Below are 20,672 nucleotides of genomic sequence, written 5' to 3' on the forward strand. Positions count from 1 at the left end.
ACGGAGTAACAGAGGGCATGAGGCGGGGTTTCAGAGCTTTGTGAAGTGTTTTTCTGCTGAGGAAGGCTTCTGATTTTTGTGTGTGTGGTGGTGGGTTTTTTTTTTTCAAAGTAGAAGAAATGGAGGCTGCCTGGAACATATGTAATTGCAGACTACTTACAAAAACTTTGTCCAGGCTGATTCTTCTTCCTCATTCGAGTTCCTAGTAATGTTATAGCAGCATTGAATTTCCTTTCAAAAGCATGAAAAATGAACTGACTTTGTAAATATAGCTCCTTCCTGAAGGACGAGTATCACATAGTTTTTCTGCTTTCTTGCTTAATGAGAAAAACAGTGCATTGAACCACTAGCACCGTCAGAGTAATTCTTCTAGTTCAGGCAGTGTACGTAAAATATTCTCGCTTTCTTACTCCAGATCTGAACTTTCCATCAAAATATAATACAACCTTAGAGCGGCCAACTATTGCATGCTATGATATGCAAGATGTACCAGAACACTTTAACAAGCCTGATTCTTACGACCTTAATGCAGATGATTTTTCTGTTCAGTCAGTAGTGGCAGATGCTTGTATAAGGACTGCAGCCCTACAAAGGAGAGTTACTGAATCACAATTCTTAAGATACACACTGAGAAAACACCTATTACCTTCACTTCTCAGTCCTGTTAATGTGATACTGAACAACACTGAAGAGGAACTGAGTTTGGTTTTACCTGTTTCCATGCCAGATTATTAAAAGCAGGTTCTGAAAAATCAGTTCCTTTTCTGGTTCTAAATGGAAAGGGTTTAGGTATACTGGTTCAAAACTAAAAAGCAGCCCTTGCTCTTGGTATTCGGACTGCAGTGAGCTGGGTTCAGCCGTTTGTTACAGGCAAGTGACACCAAACAAGTGAACAGATTGAAGAGGGTCATATTTAGGCAGACTTTTTCAGATGATACAAGAGCAAGACCAAAGTGAGAGTTTTGGTGGAAAGTCCAAACATCAGTTTGATTGCTTCCATTCCTCTTGATAGGTAGGTTCTCCTCAGACATCAGAACTTGCATACGCAGACCTCTCTGGGGCCTGCTGGCACCAGGGAACTGGGCTGAGACAGGAAAAGGGGAGTTACAGCTCCCTCTTTCCTTCCTTTTTTGCCTGAGGAAGAGAAGATAGGATCATAACATGAAAGTGAAATTTTCACTGATGAGTCTTGGTGCCTGCTCTCTAGGAATGCCAGAAAGTCAGCCCCAAGCTCAGTCCCTTCTTCGTTCACTCAGTATTTCCTCCAGTTTGCCACCGTTGCCCCCTTTGCATTGGCTTTCCAGTGCATCTGTCAGTAGACATGAGTTGCATTTTTCAGTTCAGCAGAGACAACTCAGACCTGCATCTCCCACATCTCAAGCAATTTTAATAGCTAATGAACTTTGGAGCACAGGACAGACATTTTACTCTCTCTTTTCTTGAAAGATGTTTGGTCTTTCAGGGCATTCTGCCTGGAAAAGTATTACTATTCATTTTGAAGGTACCAGATGTACACTTCTGATTCCTAATGTTTTTTTTTCCTCCTCTAAAATTACTTAATTTTAACAATTTGATTTAAATTGTCATATTCAGCAGTGTAACTATCTGAAATTCCATTATGAAATAAACCACGGTAAGAATGGAATTGGCTGTCTCTAAAGCCGCTTAACTGACTTGCTGTGAAAACTTAATGCAGGCATGTTAATAATTATATTCTAATTGTTTTGTTGGATTTGTTTTGGTTCATCACTGAATAATCTGCTGTACTTAAAGGTAGAATAGTAGTGCTCTTGGCTATGCGTTATGGACTGACAGTGGCTTTCTCCTAAAGAATGTTTTAATAAATGTCACATTTTATGTTTGCGTGTGACCTGGATGGCTTGAGGAGATGCCTCCGCAGCTGATTTGCATTCCTAAGACAGCAAAGCTATGCTTAAAGTCAATAGCAGAGTATCTGCAAGATCTTTTGAAATACGTGAGAAGACATGTGCAACTGATTGCTTTAGTCCCTGGGCAAGTTTCTTTTTTTTTTTTTTTTTTTTTTTCCCCCTGGTGCTATTTGGGAAAATAAATTAGTATAAGAAAGTCCTTCAGAAAGGCATGATAAGAGTTTTACTGCTTTGAAGATGCTGTAATGCAAATTCTGTTTGGCAAATATGGGTTATTTGTATTTTGGTATTTTTGAATGAATATATGATACCAAGCATCTGTAAAACAGTATAAGAGTCCATCAATGGAATGGCTATTTCCTCAGTGGAAAAGAAGCCGGATAGTAAGATCTTCAGGGCAGGGACTGTGGGTGGGGGAAAGTGAGGTCTGGTAAATCATCCTTTTGATACTTACCCTTGTGCAGACAGGGACAGAGTGTAAGTGCAATTAATTCCCTGATCCTAGGGTTGCCTAGAGATAAGCTGACCCTTGGCACAGCTTCAGAGGCCGCATTTGTTTGTTACTGGCAGAAGCCTCTGTGGGCCGTTATGGGAGCCAGAAGTTGCTGGAATAGAGGGATGTCCCAGTGTGCACCCACTGTTGTCATGCATCTTCCCAGGAGGCCCAAATCTCCCATGGAGGTGGCAAAGTGCCAGCCTTGCTCGCTGGGCAGGGCTGCTGTGCCAAGGAGATTTCCTCAAGGGGCAACATGGGTGATTTACAGCCCTCTTTAGGCATAAGACAAGAATGGATTTTTTTTTAATTTATTCTAAATACATTTGAAAGGTTCCCAAAACACAGTGAACACTTTCTAAACACACACAATAAATAATCTCATGAAATTACAAGTCTTCAGCACTGCAGAGTAGCTTACCTTTAATTACTAGCAGTTTGGGTTCTAACTGTTGATGTTATTTCTTCCACCAAATAAATGTCTCTGAGAAATGCTTCTATCACCTCTCCAGATCCATGTTTTATTTCCCAGGTTGTCAGCCACCACATTGTTGTGTGTTCTGTGAGAGCCAAGCATGTAATACATATTCCACTGACATCCTTCTCAGTACTTTTTTAAAGAAGCAACTGAAGCTGGCCCTTCTAGTGCAGAGCAGTTAGTATGTTGGTGCTAGAGCCACCATCTTCATAGCTTCTCCAGGTGATTTGGTTACTTGCAGAGAGAGTCTATCCACTCAAACATGCATTAGCAGTATTTCCAAGCGATAGTAACTTTGTGTTTTCTGTCGAGAGCATGAAGAAAACATGTTACAGGTGTTTGCTATTGGTGGGTTTTTCGAAAGTGAGGGAACTGCAGGTGCATCCATGATGGTACGTGATTTTGTCTCATGACATGCTCTTCTTCTGAAAGAACATAGGCAATTGTGAAGGAGGGTTAACCAGCAGATTCCAGGCCAACAGGGAAACTGCCCCGTTCCATTCATTTTAAAAAAACAAACAAAACCCCCCAAAACAACCACAAAACCCCCAAATCTAACCCCCCTTCTTTTTATGCCTTAACTACATGCCCTTTTTTTCTGTCACTGTGTTAGAGCAGTGGTCTCCAAAGTGGGGAGTGTGTGCCCTGCATGATGCACAAGGATGATCCATTGGGGTGTGGGAAGAAAATACCAGAACTTCAGTAGTACACGTATACAATTCATAGTTAAATAAATATACATATACTGGGGGCACGTGTTCAAAAATTTCTCATTGATGGGATATGGAACTAAAAAAGGTTGGAAATGACTGTGTTACTCTTCTGCATGAGGAAATTAGTGTTACCATAGAATCATAGAAATGATGTTTGGGAAACAGCTGTGGGGCTGTGTAGTCCAAGCTGTGACTCGGAACAGGACCGTCACAAGTATTGGATGCTGCTTTGTCCGAGTCAGGAAAACCCTTCCTGATGGAGGTTCCACCACAACCCTGGTTAACCTGTTCCAGTGTTGCACAACCCATAGTGACAAAGCTGTCTTTGATTTCTAGTGAGAATTTCCCAAGAGTTTTTGTCTGTTGCTACTGAGAAGAATTTGTCTCTGTTGTCTCTTCTGGCAGGGAAGAGACTGTCTTCTAGTAGTTTTAGGCTGCTTTTAGATTCCCCACCTAGTTGCTTTTCTTCTCCAGACTGAACAGTCCCAGCTCCATCATCCTGTCATCACAGGTTGTGTGAGCAAGGCCCCTTGGTCATCTTGGTAGTCTTCCACTGGATCCCTTCTAGTTTCTCATGTGCCTGAACTGGTGGCCTAAAACTGAGTTTAGTATTCCAGGTAAAGCTTTCCCAGCATCAGATACAGAGGGATAATAACTTCCTTTGATCTGCTGGCCATGTTCCTCATGCTGTAGCTCAGTATGCCTTATTTGGGATTAGAGCAAAGGGAAGACTCTCTTTCAGCCTGATACCCACTGTAACTCCTGATCCTTTTCAGCAGCATTGCTCATTACCAGTTGGATCCCAGCCTGGGTTGTTGCAAGGTCTTGTTCTGCCACAGGTACAGATGTTTTTTTTATTTCGTGTTGATCTTAAATCAGATTTCTGTTGGTCCAGTCCTCAAGTTTGCCAAGGTCCCAGTACTTGCTATTGCCATTCTTAAAGATGGCTTAATATTATCCCTTTTCTAGTTATCAGTGTGGTTCAGTGAAGCAGAATCATTGGTTTGGACATTAACCCTTATCTTAAGTTTTCAAATCTTCTTAAGAAAACTAAAAAGATGGATTTCTAAATTTCTGGTGAGTTGATAATATTCAGTAGTGGGAAGGGCAGTTAATCTGAGCAAAACAGGGTCTTTATACTCTACTTGGTATGCATTTTGTTTTGCTGTCTAAGGTGAAATAAAAAGCAAAAAACATGAAAAGAAGATGAAAACTGTGTTAGTATTTTAGCATTAGTTATTTTTTCTAATAAATCAGAGTTTTGAAGAAATACTGAGAAAAGGAAGGGTTCTGTTGCTATAGTCAAAGTCAGTAAAATAGCTGAGTAATCTTATAGTATAAATTCCAGTTTATTTATAAAATGTAGAAAATGTTACAGATTTTCATGCTTCCTCAGAGCTCTGTGGCAGTGGAGACTTTATATACCTTGTTGACTACGGTGGGCCAAATGAACAGTTGCTGATTCTGCATTTGGTTGCTGCAGGTTTTGGAACAAGATTGCCAGAACAAGAAGTAACCTAATAATGACAATCATTTTCTCAGTCTACAAGTTGTTATTTGGAAAGTTTCTTCACAAATACCTATTTTCTATAATATAAACCCTCCAAACCTGTCTTGTTGGAAACGTGAAGGGCATAAAGCAGTTAACTTCTTTTTTGAGGACAATGAACAGGAAGGTGTTTTATCGCTGCCTGGGGTTGTTAGGGTGTTACTTTCAGTGTGTATGGCCTAGGTCGGCTTACTTGTGTTTTAACTCTTCTTAACCGAAAGTAACAGTAATACAGTAAATTAGCTTTTGTTCTCAGAGCTCTTTTGTTTTGAAACACAGGAAACAATGGTGGAAGCTGTCTAGCAGCAACAGCTTGGGGGAATTTAGCCTGGAATGAGAGGTAGAACAATTTGTGTTGGAAAGGATAGCATATACTATGCAAAAGAGGTAATAAAGTTATTCCCTTGCCTGGCAGTTGAAATTATAAAAGACAAGATCTTAAGCATCTTTCATTGATTTCCACATATTCTGTGGAAAGGAAGGAACAGTGGGACCGAAGTTGATGGGTTTCATGGAAGGGAATAATTTGGTTGACTGTATTTTTGTGAAATTGAAAGCAGAATATAGCCAAGAATATAAAAGGTTGAAGTTTCAGTAAAGTCAATAGTTTGCAGACTGACTGAAAGCAAGAGAGAGTTTCAGCATTATCTCAGTCTCTTACTAATTTTGGTACCTTAGCATTTGGAAAAGCAGACGAGAGAGTGAAAGGGAAGGTGGCTACCTCGTAAGAACCTTACAGTGCTAATGGACTTGGAAAGGTGTTAGTTTGTAAACTGGTTCAAGTGGGCCATCTTGCTGTCTGTTTTCTCCGTATGCAGGGTTTTTAATTCTGGCCTTCCCCATGAGCCATGCAGAGGTTGCTAAGGAGCTCCTTAGCTTCACTGCTGCCAATTCTGTTGTTAGCACTCTGTCAGCTGCTGGAGGGACTCCCTTTTCCAGGGAGCCAAATCCTTTTGTCAAGAATTCAGTTTCCAGGGTTTCTTATTTTACGTAGTAGTATAAGCCTCTGCTACTCCATACTCACACTGTGCAGTTAGAATTGTACACTCCTTTTCACTTCATCCAGTCCGATGAACTGTCACTGGATGTTGCACATCGGTATCTCCGTTCCACTGAAACTCTCTTCCTTGCTCCAGTTTTTTTTCTTCAAAACTTTTCCAGCTAATCTGTCCATCAGCGTTTCCTTTGCTGAAATATTGGCAAAATGTCTTAGAAGAAGTAAAATTGTGCCTACTCAGTATCATTAGCATCATTGCGTGTTGGTGATTTTTGCTTTCATTGATTGTTTCCCTGATAAAACTTTTTCCACTCTTTTCCTTTTGTAGATTTTAAAGTTGGGGAAGAAAAATATCTAAACAAACCTCTCACATAAAATGTGCTTAAGATCTTCATCCAGTACTTTTTGCCTTACTGATATAGTTCAAGCCATGGAGCCATGCACTGTGTCTCTAGATACCTTGTTCTGATGCTTAATACTAAAGGCTAGGGTTTTCTTTGATCCTTGCTCTACCTTTCCTTGTGTGTGCAACATCTCAGCTCTGAGTTGAGCCTCGATCTTCTGCAAGACATTCAGGTGAATGTCAGAGTAACCTGCTTAATGGCTAATAAAATTTAATATTGAAAAATGGAAGTGGCCATCTTTTGACCCTTGGTCTCCTGGATAAAATAAAGTTGTATCAGCAGAGACTATCGTGGTAGAAACTCTTACAGTTCCCTAGATATGGGAAGGAGGGGTGAACAGCTCGGCACTGTGGTGGAGTTTACATTGGCAGTAATATAAATTCCTAATGGTAGTTGGAGCCAGCTGGATGCCAAGCTGCAAAGCGCCATGGAGTTTTGGGTGAATGCTGGAGAGTACTGTATGCGGGTTTTTTTCAGAGACATTCCAAAGGGAATGCTTGTCTGTTAGGACAAGTCCAAGGTGAGTCCTGGGAGAATGAGAAATATCAAGTCCTTAGTGGAATGTAACCATCCAAAACAAAAAAACCCCACCCTACTACTGTGTAGAGAAGATGCTCTTCCATTACATTCCTAGGTGCCTTCAGTTCTGTCATTGTAGATCAGTTTGTCAGGAAACCTGGCTGAAGGAGTGGGCTCACCAGCTGTTCATGTGAACAGTGAGAGGTGAGGGGAGACCTTACCACTCTCTACAACTACCTGAAAGGAGATTGTAGTGAGGTGGGGTTTGGTCTCTTCTCCTAAGTAAGGAGCAACAGGACAAGAGGAAATGGCCTCAAGTTATGCCAGGGCAGGTTTAGATTGGATGTTGGGAAAAATTTCTTCACTGAAAGGGTTGTCAAGCACTGGAACAGGCTGCCCAGGGAGGTGGTGGAGTCACCATCCCTGGAGGTGTTTAAAAGACATGTAGATGTGGTGCTTAGGGACATGGTTTAGTGGTGGACTTGGCAGTGCTAGGTTTATGGTTGGACTCTGTGATCTTAAAGGTCCTTTCCAACCTAAACGACTCTGTGATTCTAGGTGGAAGCAGAGGCACCTCTGAATGAGAGTGTTGATACGAGGAGTGTTTCACAGCCACATCTGATGTGACTTCTTACAAGTCTTTCGTTAAGCTGGATTTTTTCCTCATTGCTGAAGCCATCAAAGGATGGATCAAGAAATAGGCTGTGAAATTTGAAAGTATTGCAGAAATCTGCTTATCCTTCTACTGCTCTTTAGGGCTGGCAGTGGCTCAGTTAATTTGGCTTTCCTTAGAGCATGTGTTTTTCTGTGTCCATGCAGTTTTTAGACTGACGTAGTTTGGGGGTGGTCAGCTCAGGGTTTTGGGAGCGGAATGGTGATGTAGAGCTCTCTTTCCCCAAAAGATGTAACTGAGGACGTTGACTGGAGTTTTCAAGCTTATGCAGTGCAGGTTAGCTATCACCTTCTCACAAAAAGGACTAAAAAGATGGGAATGTATGAGAAGCTGCTAAAATGCGAGGTACGATAGTGGAATGACTGCTCGTTTCACTTCCCTGCCACTGTTGGACCGTTGTCTCCAAAACTGTGGGGTGATTTTGCCTTTCAGCTGCTACAAAAAAGAGGAAAAGGAACGTTTTTACATAGCTTGTATCTGGACCATGCTGTGGGTTAAACCAGTCTGGGTTTTTTTGGTGGATTTTTTTGGGGGGTTCCTTTTTCTTTTCAAACAGATTTAGTGGATTAAAATACAGGTTAATCTATAACATCTTACTTTATATAGCTGTGTCCTAGGCACATCCAGGAGTTACTGGTTAGAACTGAAAGAAGCTTGCAGCTTTTACAAGTATTTTCCCGTCCCTGCTGAGTGGGACAGTAAAAGACTGAACTGTGTATTTTTCTGCATTGCATGTGAACACAATAGTATTCATTTTCTTCTTGAATGTCACTTTTCAATAGTGTATGATGCAAAGAGTCCATTTCCTCTCTTAGGTTCTGCCTGTAAAGTTGATGATCAGTGATAATAGATATGCAGGTCTGACCGGGGTGCATGAAGAGATATGAACATGAATGATCTGGTTTTGTCATGTAGCTTCTTTAAGTAGGGAGCTGCCCTTTTACATTGTCACTGTTCTCACAGATATAATGGCATAGATTTAGTAGGAGCCTGCAGCAAGAAGCACCGATGCTTTGCATCAAACATGCTGGGGGAGTTCGCACTGTGCATGCAGAAATCCTACAGAAGCTACGAGATTGCACTGAGTTAATAATTCTGTGAGACAAAGGGTTAACAGCTCACCAGTTAGTGTGGGCTGTGCATCAGACAATAGAGAGGACATAGCTGAAATACTCATCAAGCTTGTTTTTAATTGAAATATAAACAAAACTGCTTTCTTGGGGAGTGTCTTTCAGATATACTTGTTTCTAACCTGGGAAGAGTTGTACAGAGTTTGCGTTCTGTCTGCAGATTACATGCCTGGCTGCTAGTGGCTTTTTACTCTTAGTTTAGTATTTTACACCTGTGAAAATTAGGTATGAAAAGAGACGCTGCATCTGTGAGCGTGACAGCAGTCCTTCGCTCACGCAACGTTGGGTGCTCTAAAATGGCAACAGTAGTATGGAAGAATCAAATCTTGGTCCGTTTCTTCAAGCCAGTGCTGTTACTGATGGGAGGAGATGACTTTGCTGTGTAAATGCTTTAGATTAACTCTTAGACACATAGCTGAGATCGCATTAGAGTGGGAGAAGATTTTAAGCTATTTCAGAAGGAGTGCTCCCCTTCCTGCCCCCAGGTTCATGGTAACTGGAAGTCCAGGGGCTCCCCTATACAGTCTGGTATCAGGGGAACAGAAATAGAGGCACGAAAACAAGTATGTATGTGGAGTTAAGCTTGTGATCATAATTCCCATGCCTGCAGGGAATGCATTAACCTCTCCCGTACAGTAGCAAGAGTCATCTGAACCTGCAGTGTAATTGGGAAGCATCTGCAGGTTCATGTCCAGAGATGAGATATCTGTTGCATTTATGGTATTTTGTCTTACAAATGCTGCTCTCAGTAGGTTCATCTGCTTTTAGCCTAGTGAAAGTTGTGTTTCTGGGCAAGCTGTAGTAGTCTGCAGACATATAACATCAGTTTGACCAACCTGCCTTCAGCTAATCAGCTTTTTCTCAGATAATAGTTATGACAAAGTAGTAATTACTTTATTATATATTGAAATCATTGCTCAAGGCTTAACATCAATCTCTATAATACTTGGGTAAACAGTGAATCTTTGTAGTACTTGCATTAACCAGCACCACTGATTTCAGTAGGAATATGATCTAAATGATGGGTGTATGCAGCCACCTTTTTCTGACTGTGTTTGCACCAGTAGGAGAATGACTGTAATATATCTGATCTATTAGACAGATATAGATTCAGATTTCTCTAGCTCTTCCACACCACACACTTTTCTGCAGTATTTCCATAAAGTTCACTTTTATGGCTGGCGTGGATATAGTTAATGAGTATGAAAGTCACAGTAATAATAATGATATTAAAAGACAGTTGTTGCAGTTTTCTAATGTAACCCTCATCCAGCTAAATGTTTGCTCCTTACAGTATGTGTGCTATGTGAGGAATTCAAATGTTTTTCAGTCAGGGTGCTGATTTGCAGATTTTGTTATCTCAGGCATTTCTTGCACACCCCTCATTCAAATAATAGCAGAGCCAGGCTCTGCCATGAATTGGAGGGAAAAGAGTATTTATTTAGACTTGTTCCAGTGGCGTTCACAGAAATAGTGAGAACCTTCCTCCTTTTTACTTTAGAAAGATTTCCTTATGGAAAAGATGCATTAAGGTGATCTTAACTCTTTGTAGGACTGCAATTGTTCTGTTACTTTCTGGTGTATTTTTTCTCCCTCAATCTTTTGAAATGTATCCACTCAAGAGACAGTAATTAGAGATTGTTTCATTTGTAATCATCTTATTGGGTTCCAGTCCTGCAAGAGCTGAGGGCAAAGGACCTATTCAGGTGTATGAAGCTCTTCAGATGCGATGGCGTTTGCAGTATCTCAGTGCGTGGCCTTTTCTGTGGTAGAAAATAGTGCTGTTGAACCTGGGCTTATGTGAATAGGTGTTGGCTATCTTAAAACTATGCCAGAATAATTAAATGTAATCCTCATTAGAGCTTGACTGATTATTAAAATGTACCTGTAAAGAAGGGGATTAAACTGTTCCTGTTCTCCAGTAGTAGCTTCTGCATTATTCTTCATCCAAGTGCATCTGTTTTAACTATATCCCATATTATTTATGTCCAGTATAATTAAGTTGAACATAGTTCAGACTTGAATCAATTTAGAAGCCAGTTACTCCGATACTGTTTGCAAGCTGTTAGAAAATCAAAGTTTACAGTTGCTTTACTTTTTTTGTCTGTGTGGTGTGAACAAAGTCACACCTGAAATCTGTAGCTGCACTGGTAACTAAACCCTGTGCTGCTCAACGGCCTTTCAACCCCAGTTCTGTTCTTTTCTCCTCCTGTAAGCAGAAGAGTGAGAGAAGGCTGGCTCACTCATCTTCATTCCCTCCCATCAGGTATTTATAGACATTGGTAGTATCACCCCTGAGCCTTCTCTTCTCCAGGCTGAATAGTCCCAGCTCTCTCAGCCCCTGCTCCTATAAAAGATACTCCAGTCCCACTGATGCTCCAAGCATCTTTGTGGCTTTGTGCTGGACTTCCTCAAGCAAGTCTATGTCTTTATTGTACTGGGGAGCCCAGACATGGGCGCAGAGCTCCAGATGTGGCCTCATGAATGCTGAGCAGAGAGGAAAGGCTTACAAGGAAAGGCTGAGGGAACTGGGTCTGTTCAGCCTGGGGAAGAGAAGACTGAGAGGGACCCTTGTCAATACTTACAAATACCTTAAGGGCGGGTGTCCAGAGGATGGGGCCAGACTCTTTTCAGTGGTGCCCAGCAACAGATTAAGGGGTAACAGGCACAAACTGAAACTCAGGAAGTTCCACCTGAACATGAGGAAGAACTTCCATACTTTGAGGGTGGCAGAGCACCGGCACAGGCTGCCCAGAGAGGTTGTGGAGTCTCCTTCTCTGGAGATTTTCAAAACCCACCTGGATGTGTTCCTGTGCAACTTGCTGTAGGTGACCGTGCTTTGGCAGAGGGATTGGACTGGGTGATCTCCAGAGGTCCCTTCCAACCTCAATCATTCTGTGATTCTGTGAAGGATCACCTCCCTTGACCTGCTGGCAACACTCTTTTTGATCCAGCCCAGGATACTGTTGACCACCTTTGCCATGAGGTTGCATTGCTGGCTCATGGTCAGCTGATCAGTACTCCACCAGTACCCCCAGGTCCTTCTCTGCAGAGCTGTCTTCCAGCCAGTTGGCCCCCAGCATGTACTGGTTCCTGGGATTATTCCTTCCCAGGTGCTGGAGTTTGCATTTCCCCTTGCTGAACTTCTTGAGATTCCTCTTGGCCCATTTCTCCCACTTCTAAATGGTTGCACAACCATCTGGTTTATCAGTCACTCCTCCCAGTTTTCTGTTGCCTGCAAACCTGCAGATGAAACTTTTATCCCATCATCGAGGTTGTTACTGAAGGTGTTGAACAATATTGGCTCCGGTATTGGCCCCTGGGGTATAATGCGAGTGACTTCCCTCCTAATGGACTTGGTGCAGCTGATTACAAGTCTCTGGGCCCAACCAATCAGCCAGTTTTCAATCCACCTGACTGTCCACTTATCTAACCCATGCTTTGTCAGCTTTGACTGTGATAAAAGCCTTACTAAAGTAAGGATAAGCAACATGCGCTTCTCTTCCCTTAACCGCTAAACTGGTCAGTTCACTGAAGAAGTCTATTGTCAGGGTCGGTAAGCATGGTTTCCCCTTCATAAATCCATGCTGATAACTCTCAGTCATCTTCTTTTCCTACATGTGTTTGGAAATGGTTTCCAGGGTTAGTTGCTCCGTCACCTTCCCAGAGACTGAGGTTAGGCTAGCCAAGCCTGCAGTTCTCTGGATTATCCTTCATGTCCTTCTTGAAGACACAAGTGATGTTTGCTCCCTTCCAGTCTTCAGGAATCTCTCCCAGTCATTGTGACGTTTCAAAGATTATTGAGAGTGACCTTGCAGTGGTATCGCCCAGCTCCCTCAGTTCTTATGGGTACAACCTGTCAGGCCGCAATGGACTTATATATGTCCAGTTTGTTTAAGCGCTCCTTTACTTGGTCCTCCTCCACCGAGGGTAAGTCTTCCTTGATCCAGATTTTTCCTGTGGTCTCAGAGGCCTGCGATTCCCAAAGGCCTGTCTTACTGGTAAAGACTGAGGTGAGGAAAGTTTTGAGTACCTCAGCATTTTCAATGTCATTTTCCAGCAGGTCCCCTGCCCCATTTAGCAGTGGGCTGAATGGGCAGGCTGAATTAATACTCCAGTTTTTGATCCCTCTGTCAGGGTGTATGGTCACATAGGACACTTGACTGGACATATCTGATTAACACTGGACTGTGAAATGCAAAACAACTTGGAACAGACAGGTCTGTTCTCATCTTTAGGGCTAGAGAACCGATCAGTTTGCCTGGTGCAGTTCTATAATCTTTATTCCCTTTGCTATCTGTCCTGCTGGATGTTTTCAGCAGTCAGTGTAATGTTAAATAAAATATTACTGCTCAAACAAATAAAAATTCATCTTTATAGTCCTATTAAGAGAAAAACAGTTTGTTTTACAAACACGTCTTTCAGTACAAGGTCCATAAAGATGTGAGTTTTTTTTTAAATTGCCTTTTACTTTGTTTCCTTTGCTGCAGAATCTCGAAGTTACACAGAAGCCATTAACCACTCCCTGGTGATATCTGACGGCACTGTGGGCACTAACCCTGCTTTGCTGAGGGCCAACATGCAGACGGATCCCTCCTTTCAGCGCTGTTTCGCATCTTCGTGTACTGTTTCAAGTAACAGTCCTATCCCAGGGGGAGAAAGGTAGGAAAAGATTCTCCTACCTTATTGTTTAGTTCTCATAACTACGGTTTCCAGCCAAGATGCTTGCATCTTCATTGCAGAGCATTTGTCCAAGGACTTTGAGTTTGGTTGTGACATTTAATGATGATGATGTTGTCCACCAGCTGGAATTTACCACGTACACAGATGTTATTTATATGTCAGGGACACAGTTAGCTTTGAAGATAAATAGGGATTCAAAAATAAATAGGAATTTATAACTCAGTTACGTTATTATGTGCTAGCACAAGCTCATACATATTTTCCTGTGTGCTTAACCAGCTTCTCTAATGCTTTACTGAAAAGCATTTAATGAAGTTTCACGTTGGAATAAGTTGTATAGGAGAGAGAGGGCGCATTGTTCTCACTGCAGTACATGCATTTCTAGTCAGTTAAATGTCAGAGGATTTGGTTTTGGTAGTAAATAACTGACTCCCTTTCAACTGCTGAGCAGTTTGAAAGATTTTATTATTTCATATTTGTATTGTGGTAAACATGTAGGGCTCTGGACCAGAGCTTGAATACTATAAATTTACAAAGTAGTCCTTGTCCCAGGGAGCTTACAGCATAAGATGAGAAATAGCAGGAAACACGGAAAACAAACAAGAAGTCCCAGGTTGCTGTTAGAAGGTTCAGAAGGCCATGACAATAAATGGTCAGTCATTAGCTGTGCCCTGTATTTACTTAATAAATGAGGTGTTACATTACAGCTGATTAGGTTTCCTTTTCTATCACTGTGCAACAACATTCCTTTGTGATAGTTGTCCTATTCTTGTACTTGGATAATTGACTTCTTCTGCACAGTAAGTATTTGGAGTGCTGTTGGTTGATGTGTCAAACTCTCAGGACTTCAAGAGTGTTGATACCTATTTATCTTTTATTTATCTTCCCATCTAATTGATTTCATTTTCAATCAGTACTTGGACTGTGAAAGAATGTTTTCGTTTTGTGATTGTGAATGTGAATCATAAGACTGAGCGAAGTATGTTAATATTTTCTGAGGAGGAGGCAATGTAACATTTCATTAGAAGTAGATATGAATTAAAAGCTTATCAGGCAATGCAGTCATTATCAAGTTTACATTCCTACTTCCAACTTTATCTAGAAGATTTTGTTCCCTTCTTTCTAAATATTTTTTCTGTCATTTTTCATTTCATCTAGCAGATAGCTACAGCTGTGGGGTTTTTTTTCTTGCAATGATGTCTTCTTCCGTTTGCTTCCCTTCCATTTCTTTATGGCCCACTGTGATCTGTTAAAATCACTGGTATCCATTTCCACAGTTCCCTTTTAATGAAAAATCCTTTCTTTTTTTAATATGTCTTATGTCAACTCTTTTCCCTTTGCATCTCACAATGAGTTTTGTTCTCTCTGCATTTAATATTGCTGGTAATCTTTTCCATCTACAGTCTAAGGGCATTTCACTTTTAGAAGCAAGGATGCAATTCAAACTTTTATCGGATGGTTTCACCAGAAGTTTAGTTTGTCTTGTTTAGAAGGATGTTTGTTATTCTTCACTTGAGCAGGTGGAATTGCTACCCAGTAGAAAAATCTGATGTTTACTGTTGAAATATTTAATTCTATCCATCAAAATGATTCCATCATCAGATAAATTAACCACTGGACCTGCCTCCCTTTTTAAATATAAATTGTATTAAAAGGAACCTGGTCTAAGAGTTGGGTCTTGTGAACTGTGTTCTTATCGTAGTTAGTTATTTATTGTGTGATGGTGCACAACTACCTCCTTAGCACATTTCTTTTTTCTTTTTTTTTTTATTTCTTATTTTTTTAAATGAGCATAAGAAACTCTGCATGTAAGAACTGCTGTGGCAGCATAAGTTTTCTTCATGAACCTGCCATTAATGACAGCCTTGGCTTAAGAAATTCTTACCTCCTGCTGCTCTTCTCCAGGTAGCACTTCAGCTCACCATGTAGAGATCTCCAGGACCACTGTACCTGAAGCAGTGCTGTGAACAGCCTCACTGAATTGATTCATATTAAAAGTAACCCTCTCAGACAGGGGACGGAGGAGTATTTTTAACAGTGATTAATTCGATGGCCTGATTTACAGTGCAAACTCAGAATCTCATCAGCATGGCTAGGTAGAAGGTGAGATGAGGCAGGAAATAATGATCTACACTGAAGAAATGAGTGATTGGGGTGGGGCTGGAATCCTTTGATCCAGCTGCATCACCAGGTCCAGCATGTTGTCAAAGAGCACCAGCAAGTGTTGTCCTGGGTGAAGTAATTAATTGCTTTCAGAGATTACTGCAGTACAGGTTGTACAGTGATGTTTTAAGGGAATGATTTGGCTGTTGTTTTATTTTTGTGTTCAATTTTTGGCTTTTTTTGACAGCTCTTCTGCAACAGAACGTCCTTGGCTTGAAAGCAGCCCTAAAGTTTCCCCATCACTCCAGCTTTCAGTGGGAAACAGCAGACCGCCAGGAAGTTGCCTTGTGCCTTCTGAATTTTCAAATGCAGTGCAAGATGTCTCCCTCTTGTCTCATTTCCAAAGTCCAGGACTGCAAGTTGTCACCCTGAGCAGCATGGAGAATTCACCAGCAGAGCCACAGCAAGAACCTGCTGTCAGCAGCAGTGCCCGGGCCTACCTGAGCTACAGCACGGGCAACAGGGGCAGTAGCTCCCCTCGAGAGGAGAAACAAGCTGCTTTCATAGCCAATAGTAGCATCTCTTCTAAAACCATGAGCTCATCAGTGGCAAGTGCCGACGACAATGGCTTTTTGACACAAAATTTTCTTACAGCGGCCTCTGGACACAATAGCCAGAACAGTCCAGTTCAGCAGCACCATGGAGGGAACCTGCATGCTCAACCACCTCTTCCAGAGAAAAAGAGATCCTCTGAGGGAGACCGTTCCTTTGCCTCCGTGTCACCTTCTTCAAGTGGCTTCTCCAGCCCCCACAGTGGAAGCACAATCAGCATCCCCTTCCCAAATGTCCTCCCAGATTTCTCAAAAATGTTAAGCACTTCCCCAGTGTCAGGTAGGTTCTGGATCAGAGAAATGCAAAATACATTAGATTTTATATGTAAGTTCATAAAAAGCATTTAGGGGATTTTAAAAGTGGAGAGGGGAAAAAAATAAAAAGCAATGGAATGAAAATGGCAAAGTGGACTTGAATATTTGCAGTCAGTGGCACCAGTTCACAGAGAACAAGGCCGCAGAATTCTTTCTGCGCTTCCCTAGATGTCACCCAAAGGCAGCCTACCTTTTGAACTGCCAAACCGCAAGTGAGCCGTGTGAAGTCCAACTTCTTTTAATAAGGGCTGACTTCTATGTGCACACTTCTAGACTTGCATCAAGAAGAGTTTAAAATGTAGATGTGTATTCACTGGACCCCATTGAGAAGTTTGTATTTAATACAGCTTTATAGATGTAAGAGTTTGTCATATTTTATGGGTTTTGCAAAATGAAACTTCAAGAATGCTTTCAGAATCTTAGTGTACGGTATTACATTTGCTGGTTCTAAAACAGTTCAGAGTTTCTCTAGTCATGAGGTTTTTGAAAAATGAAGGTTATTGGAAGCTGGAAAGAAAAGTAAAAAATGCTTTTGTGTTTAAAAAATTTCCTGACCTTTTTTTTCCCTTTTATTTCACAGAAAACACAACTGATAAACACGTGACGGTAAAATTTGTCCAGGACACATCCAAGTTCTGGTATAAGCCAGATATTTCAAGAGAACAAGGTATATCAACTGATATATATTCTGGCAATCCATTCACAGAAAGGCTAGTTGGTGAATTCTCCTTAAATGTTTTTGATGCATGCCTGATGTCTAAAAGAAATACAAGAAGAAATATAAAACCTACAAGGGCCACAGACAATCTCACTTAATTTCTTTTGTCCAAAGGCTGAATTTCAGAGTGGAGGGCAGTGAAATAGTCCTTAAAAAATACTCAGTTAATCAGACAAATTATTAACCTAACTGAACTAACTACAAAGTAATTTAAATCTGCCTGTGGTAGCTGCTGCAAATGTACTTTACTGGAAAATTCCAGGTTTTGGAATGGCAGATATGCGTGATGCAATACCATCAGTGTGCTGCCCTGGCATGATCTCAGCCATATGTGTTTCCCTTGCATAGATAATAGGTTGAGAGATGCTAAATATCAGAGAATAATTCATTAGCTAATACATCATAAAAGCATCCTCATCTACCAGTCATTCTGTAGCCTGAATTTCATTGTCAGCTGCAAGTGACATACATTGTTTCTTAAAGGTCACGAAATAACACTCCCACAGAACAACAGCTTTATGATGTACAATACAGGTATACTACATCTATATGTAGATGTATTATTGAATGAGGTGGAGAAAGCTTTTATTATGTATGTGAAAATGTATACATATGAACTTACACTTTGTCCCTGCAACAATGTGTAAATAAAGCATGCCGGGTGCTTTGCAAACGTAATTGGTCTGATGGTCCGTGTGTCTGTATTGTAATTCAGCTATGCTGAACTGTATTTAATGAGTTATGGCAGGATTTTAAACTGGGATTCTTAAAATGTGGTAGTCAAAAGGAAAAATGACGAATTAGTTCTGCATTGGGAAGGAAGTTCACACTAAACCAAAATAGCCTTCAGCTATTGGCAAACGATGAATTGCTATGTTTGTCTAGTTCGTAGTTTCTCAAATGGTGAGGGTGCCTCTTACAGTGTAGTGGTAAATACGAGCCCAAGGGAATAAAGATCATAGAAAATAGATCATTAATTCATCTTTGGATGATGTTTTACTGGTCCTTTCACTCGTCCCCTTCCCTGCTCCCCACCTATAATGAGAGCTGAGTCTTTAAATGTGAAAAAAAGTTTTCTGACTTGATGAGAGTCCAGAGAGACTAGATCGTAAAGGAAGTTTAAACCTAGCTGCTTAAACAAATGAAAAGAAAGTCTTCCCAACCTTTTAGTATGCCTCTTTTCACCCTACCAACTAAAATTCCTTTTAAAACATGCTTTAAGTTACTGTTGCTGTGGAGAGGGAGCGCTTTTTCTTTTTGTTGTACTTAATGGACTGCTCCTGTGACAAATGATTACCATCCCCCTGCGGATTTACAAGTGTTATGCGAGTACTACTGGATTGCGGAATTCTATATATTCATCCTCTCAACACGTGACAGATTATTGTGAAAACAGTTGTTTTCTTCACCATCTGACAGATGAATAGATCAATATATATACACATTTGCTTTAGTAACTTAAACAGGAGACACAATTATGTCTGCATTGTCCCAGTTTTCAGTTAATACTCTTTTTTTTCGTAGAAAAATGTATGTAATCATTGCTCAGACCTTGCAAGATGCGGTTTCATGCCCCATATGTATAATTTCTGTGTTCTGTGTATACAGACAGTTAAGGACCCCAGGGTCAAATCTGGGCTTTTTCCAGGGTTTCTTTGAAGGCTTGCTGATTGCTAGAAATTCTGGAAACAAACAAGTGTTTCCAAAAAGTATAAGGGGGGGAAAAAAAAGCAAAGTACTAAGGTTTTATTAAGATCAAATTAAGATCAATCATTAGATGAACTTTTGCTCTTTTTTTCAAAGTGAGTTTAAGATTTTGAGCTACTAGATTTCAAAGTCTGCAGCAGACTCATGCAAAGCAGGAGCAGTTTCCTTGCAAATGGTTCCTCCTGGGGAGGAGTTCATATCACACTTCCAGCAGAGATCACAGAATATACATGTAAAATACTTCAACGTTTGGACAGTCAAAGAGCAAATAACCATTTACGTCTCTTCCGTTGCTTTAAAACTAATAAAGGAGTGAGACTGCTTTGCAGGAGCAGAAACTTGGTGGTGGATGAAAATGGATCCGTTCTGCCTGTTGAAGCTGCATAGGAAAAGAAAAACAGTGCTGTCTAGTCAACCTGGGAATTGCAGAGAGCTATGCTCTCTGTCATGCTTCTAACAAGTTGACAAAATGTAAGCAGGAATCAACTTGTTCTTGCAGTGGTTGTAGGAATCCTAGTGGGACCTGCATGTCCTTCTCAGTTTAAAAATCAGTAGGGATTTGTACTTCAGGCTACTCTTGAAATAAGCATCTGTGAGATTTGTACAAGATGTTTCCACTCAGATCCAGCAAATATGCTTGACTGTATTCTATTCTACAGCAATGGAGGCAGAGAAAAGGATCTTATTTCTGTTAATCTCCTACTAATTATATATTTGCACTTCTGTACTTTTTGGGTTCGTGCATTGTTCTGGAACTGTTTTTCTCTCTTTTATCCTGGAATCCCTTGCAGCCATTGCTGTTCTCAAGGATAAGGAACCTGGGTCATTCATTGTTCGAGACAGTCATTCTTTCCGGGGAGCCTACGGGCTAGCAATGAAAGTTGCCACTCCACCTCCTTCTGTGCTGCAGCTAAACAAGAAAGGTACTGTATGCCTTCTATCCGTTATTTAACAAGCCATACATAGTAGGAAGTGCTTACTGCTGGGTAATAATCTGGAGGAGTCTTCCCTCTTCTAGTAAGTGTAACTTGGATTACAGGCTCCATATGGTACCTTGTTAAAGGAGACTGAATGAGATGTCTGTTGTACTTTACAGTTTCACCGTGGCTTGTAAGTATGTGCATTGTGACTGTGTCTTTTACCTTGTCAATCTAATAGAAAACCAGTGTCATCTCAGTAATGGGTTCTCCCTGGCAATCCAAAGTCTGCATTTGATCCACATACCACCGTGTAAAGCTTTCACTTGGCTGGAAGGTTGAATATTTTTGACCCCAGTGTTTTGTTTTGGGACAGTTTTATGTTAGATATAAATCTGAGGAGGTTCCCTAAGTAAAGATGATAGTTGTTTAAAAGAAGTGATGAAATACAGCTACTGTCATAGCCCCAGTGCCTCCAGGTATAACTTGTGCCTGATAGTTGTGAAAGGTAAAATGAGACTAACATATGGAAAGCATTTATCAATATATGGAAACTCAGCAGCCAGTGTCTCTAGTGATCTTGGCTCTCCGTTTGTGCTACTGGAAGGGTAGTGGGGTGGTTTTCATTGCTGCTGTTTTCCTTCTATAAAGCTCATTATGTTTCATTAATACGTGCTGCCTGGTGAGGTAAGCAGCTGAGATCACAGGAAAGCAGTGATTCTTAGCGTCATGGTTATGGAAGTGTGGTTTTATCTGGTGTTGGTTTGTTGGCT

The 20,672-nt window shown here is 41.0% G+C and overlaps 1 protein-coding gene across 1 annotated transcript; it reads left to right on the top strand.

Moving 5' to 3' along the window:
- Positions 1-12,714: 12,714 nt before the first annotated feature.
- LOC104159207 (tensin-3-like) lies at positions 12,715-19,905 on the top strand (the record flags this gene model as incomplete). Its single annotated transcript, XM_009697054.1, has 5 exons — positions 12,715-12,775; positions 13,336-13,507; positions 15,879-16,522; positions 17,138-17,224; positions 19,774-19,905. Coding segments are annotated over exons 1-5 (1,096 nt in total), but the record flags the coding sequence as incomplete, so codon positions are not given.
- Between the last annotated feature and the right edge of the window lie 767 nt (positions 19,906-20,672).

This window comes from Cariama cristata, unplaced genomic scaffold (assembly GCF_000690535.1).
Source record: "Cariama cristata isolate BGI_N322 unplaced genomic scaffold, ASM69053v1 scaffold26013, whole genome shotgun sequence".
Classification (NCBI taxonomy): Eukaryota; Metazoa; Chordata; class Aves; order Cariamiformes; family Cariamidae; genus Cariama; species Cariama cristata.